The 3,738-nt window shown below is 41.6% G+C and overlaps 1 protein-coding gene across 1 annotated transcript; it reads right to left on the bottom strand.

Annotated features, from left to right (window-relative positions):
- Window positions 1-366: 366 nt before the first annotated feature.
- On the bottom strand, window positions 367-2,262 carry BT62DRAFT_917119 (uncharacterized protein; the record flags this gene model as incomplete). Its single annotated transcript, XM_043184025.1, has 9 exons — window positions 367-394; window positions 449-542; window positions 783-949; window positions 1,208-1,248; window positions 1,308-1,358; window positions 1,531-1,546; window positions 1,645-1,826; window positions 1,882-2,046; window positions 2,104-2,262. 9 exons carry the CDS (start codon window positions 2,260-2,262, stop codon window positions 367-369), a joined length of 903 nt encoding a protein of 300 aa, XP_043044326.1.
- Window positions 2,263-3,738: the final 1,476 nt, after the last annotated feature.

Genomic DNA, 3,738 nt, shown 5'->3' with positions numbered 1-3,738 from the left:
TGAATAGCTAAGAGAAAGACAATCAGGCAGAGCAAAAATAAACAAAGATCTGAAAAGACATATCACTGTCACCACTGAGAATAAGAGAGTCCAATAAGATAGTGGCACAATGGAGCTGATTGGCATTTCAGCATATAGAGCAGTGGCCATAACAAGTGGATCTACAGCATATTCAGATCTCCTCACTAACTCCACCCTCAAAAATGCACTCCTCAGGGAAACCAGCCAAAGTGCAGTTAAGGCATGGCCAGGAAAGCTAGTGAGCAAGAAAATAAGAATAAGAATGAGGAACAGAAAAGACACACATATCAGAGGAAGATGGATGAAATAAGGATTTTTATCAGAATAGCAATGGTAAATGTATTTTCAGCTACTGTGCAATTGTGCAGATGGTCTGTGAAGAAAATACAATCAGAATGTGGATGAAAAACAGAGAGAAAGGACTCACTTAGTCAAAGAGTCAGAGGCAACAGGAAGCATGGAAAGCTTCATGGATTCTAAGACCTGACAGGAAAGAGGTTTGTAGAACTGGAGATCAATGGCTGAGTGAAAAGCATATGCATAAATAGTGCAGTCAACAGTCTCCCTTGCAGTCATGTTGGTAGGAGGCTTAGAAATCATAGGAATAGACTTTGACATGCACTAAGAGTGAGGAGGCATCCTAGAGGCCACCAGAATAGTCATCCCATTGCACTAGAAAAAAGATGCACATATAAGAGAAGGAGAAGCAGATTTAGGAGAGGCTGAAAAGATAAAATAAGTGATACCAGAGAGAGGCTCACTGGTCAGGGAATGATACACATGAGGAGAGAGAGATAACTGATAGTTCAGAGCCAAAGGGATGATCTTCATGGAAGCACCCTCAGGCCTCTCACTAGCAGAATCAGGGATACTGACTGAGCATAGAAAAGAGCCAGCAGGCCTATTGCTCTCTACAGCAGAAGGAGGACTGGTATCATGATCAAGAGAGAGAGCTGGAGGACAATATCAATCAGAGAATAGAGAAAAACTATAGTAAAAGAATGGAAGAATACACCAGATAGGACAGGAAATTCAAGAGAATCAGAAATGGGCTTCTATGAGAAGGCAGTCTGAGAAACTGAGGTAAGAGATACTAAAGGCTGTGCATGAGACTAAGATAAGCTAGCTACACCCAGAGAAACAGAAAATAAGAGGAATATGACTAAAGATGATATAAACAATATACAGGATAAGCTTGGCTCTTTTAGAGACAGGGTCAGGTACAGTCTAGAAGATAAGAGAAGAGAATGAGCAGAGGCAAAGAGGAATAAGAAAGATTGTCTTACAGGAGCCAAGATTTCTGTCCCCTGCTGATGTTTGCAAGCCACTGTGATCCTCTGCAAAGAGGAAGACAATGAGAAAGTGAAAGGCCAGATATGAAAAGGATAACCTATTGAGCTAGAACTAATGGCTGAAAAAACCACAGAGACAGTATTTTTAGTAACAGAGGAGAAACCTGGAAATAAAAAGAAGCTATAGTAAGAAGAAGAGAGACAGAATGCAACTTACTAGGCTCTCTTGAAACCTGAGAGATTCTGATAGGCATTGGCTAGGAGACTCTAGAAGTAGGATAATAGTATGAGCTAACTGAGATACAGAAGAGCAACAAAGATCAGAACTCACTCAGATGAGCTAGCCTCAGATTCCATGATCTTGGGGGCTAAGACAGTAGGACCAATGACCACTGGAGCAGAGAGAGCAGAGATAGCATGCAAAGAGAGCAGGAGCTGATAGAGAATAGAGGATAGATTCCCATTTTTATAATCTGGCTCCTCAGACAGGAGAAGAGAAGCATTATAATCCCACTAGCAGGAGAGAAATATAAATGAGAGAAGTAGGCTGGAGGATAAGGGGATATACTGGGAAATTGTTATGCTCCACCTTCATAAGCATTGAGGCTTTCCACTCCTTAGATTGGAGATAGATAAAAATACACTGAACAATCTTAGCAAGCTCCAGATAGAAAGGCATACTGTAATGGGAGTTACACAGATTGAAATACATGAGACTAGCATGATAAGCTGCCTATAGAGGCAAAGTATGCCTGAACAGCAAGCTAACAAGCTAGAAACAAGCATGCACCAAGTAAGGAATGGCCTGGTTAACAGCAACAATAAGGTTCTGGAGCTCCATGATATCTGCTACAGAAGAATCAAAGTATGCAGCTATGAAGGCATGAGCACCAATGAGATTAGCCATAAGAGTGGCCATAGAGATAGTGAGTAAAGAGACAAAGGTCATTATAGTGAGGAAAGCTAGAGAAACAGCATGGGATATGTTGAGAAAATGAAGTGGAGAAAAGAAAGCAAGAAACAGCATAAGAACAGCATCTGTGCCTGATAAGTCATCAGATATGAGAATTCTTACATAAGTATGACATGTACATGCTCAAACTGGACCAGCATACCATTGAGAAGCAGCAAGTAAGCAGGTACATGTGTGGACAACTCAGTTGGATATCTCAGTGTCAAGAAAGCTCAGGACTCAGTCCTGTGTGTGTTAAGCCCAAACTCCATGTGACTATTAACATGTGATAAACAGTTTGGTACCTCGCACTTCGGGTATGTCCAACTGAGTTCACTGATGTGTTAACAGAGGTGTGTGACCAAGGCATTTGCAAGTTGCTCAAGATAGGATGGTAGAGAATAAACTTTAGCTTGAAGCTGAGGTATTACAGCGAGAGCTATACTACTTATATACTGTTCTGTTATTGTGCTATAAATAAATATTCACAAAAAGCTGTTGTCTGTCGTAGAGCTGTTACCCCTGCTGTTGCCAGGCTCTCCACAAAGGCTGTTGTCTGGCAGACTGTTGTCATTGCTGTTACTGCTGTTTAGTGACAAAAGGAGTATTGTCTCTCCCTTCACAGCACACAGCCATTCGATAAGATAATGACTGACTGGGTTGCTGACCAAGCTTTCCCATGGTCCTAAGCACCAGCCTAAGTGCCTTGACTAAGCAAAGATAGGGGTCATTTCCTGAGAGAAAGGAGAAAAAAAGAAGGAAAATAGAGAGAAAATAGGAAAAATTGTAATATTACCCCCTCCTTAAGACCATCATCCCGATGGTTAAGTTAGGGTAAAAAACCCTCCTTTCTGGAAGGAGGTGGCTGATCTGCTAGATCCATTATTGTTTGGCTGTTGGCCATTCATGGATCATTTGGCACACTGCTATCTTCATCGTCGTCTCCTACTTGGCCTCTGCTGTCAGCAGGTCAGTTGATGTATATCTGGCTAGATATCATCTTCCTTCCTTTTATTGCCATTTCATGTTTGGCAGATATAATGTTGAACATGACCGCCTTGACGTCCACTTTGTTGATTCTGTGTTCGTAGTCTCAAATAGCATCGTCTGCATTCATATATTTTTCATTAACTCATTGGTTTGACTCCGGTCCATAGCCCTTCCAGCTGACTAAGTAGTCAACAGTTGTTTTCATGCCTCCACCTCATGCTTTGACCCTTTGGGTTTTGTGGTTTCGTACTTCATCGATTTCATAATGTTCTTCATCATCGATGAGTTCTGCTGGTGGCAGGAGTGGTTTTTCTTGGTTTGGAAAGGCTGGTGCCATGTATGGAGTTAGTAATGTTTCATTGAAAACATTATGGATCCTCCAGGTCGTTGGCAGTTGCAACTTGTATGTGGATTTGCCAATTTTGGCGATGACTTTGAATGGACCTGTTCATTTGTCTGCTAGTTTCTGTTTTGGCCTTGGTA

Source organism: Guyanagaster necrorhizus (assembly GCF_019112545.1).
Source record: "Guyanagaster necrorhizus MCA 3950 unplaced genomic scaffold BT62scaffold_4, whole genome shotgun sequence".
NCBI classification, from domain to species: Eukaryota; Fungi; Basidiomycota; class Agaricomycetes; order Agaricales; family Physalacriaceae; genus Guyanagaster; species Guyanagaster necrorhizus.
This window is presented reverse-complemented; position numbering and strand designations above follow the sequence as displayed.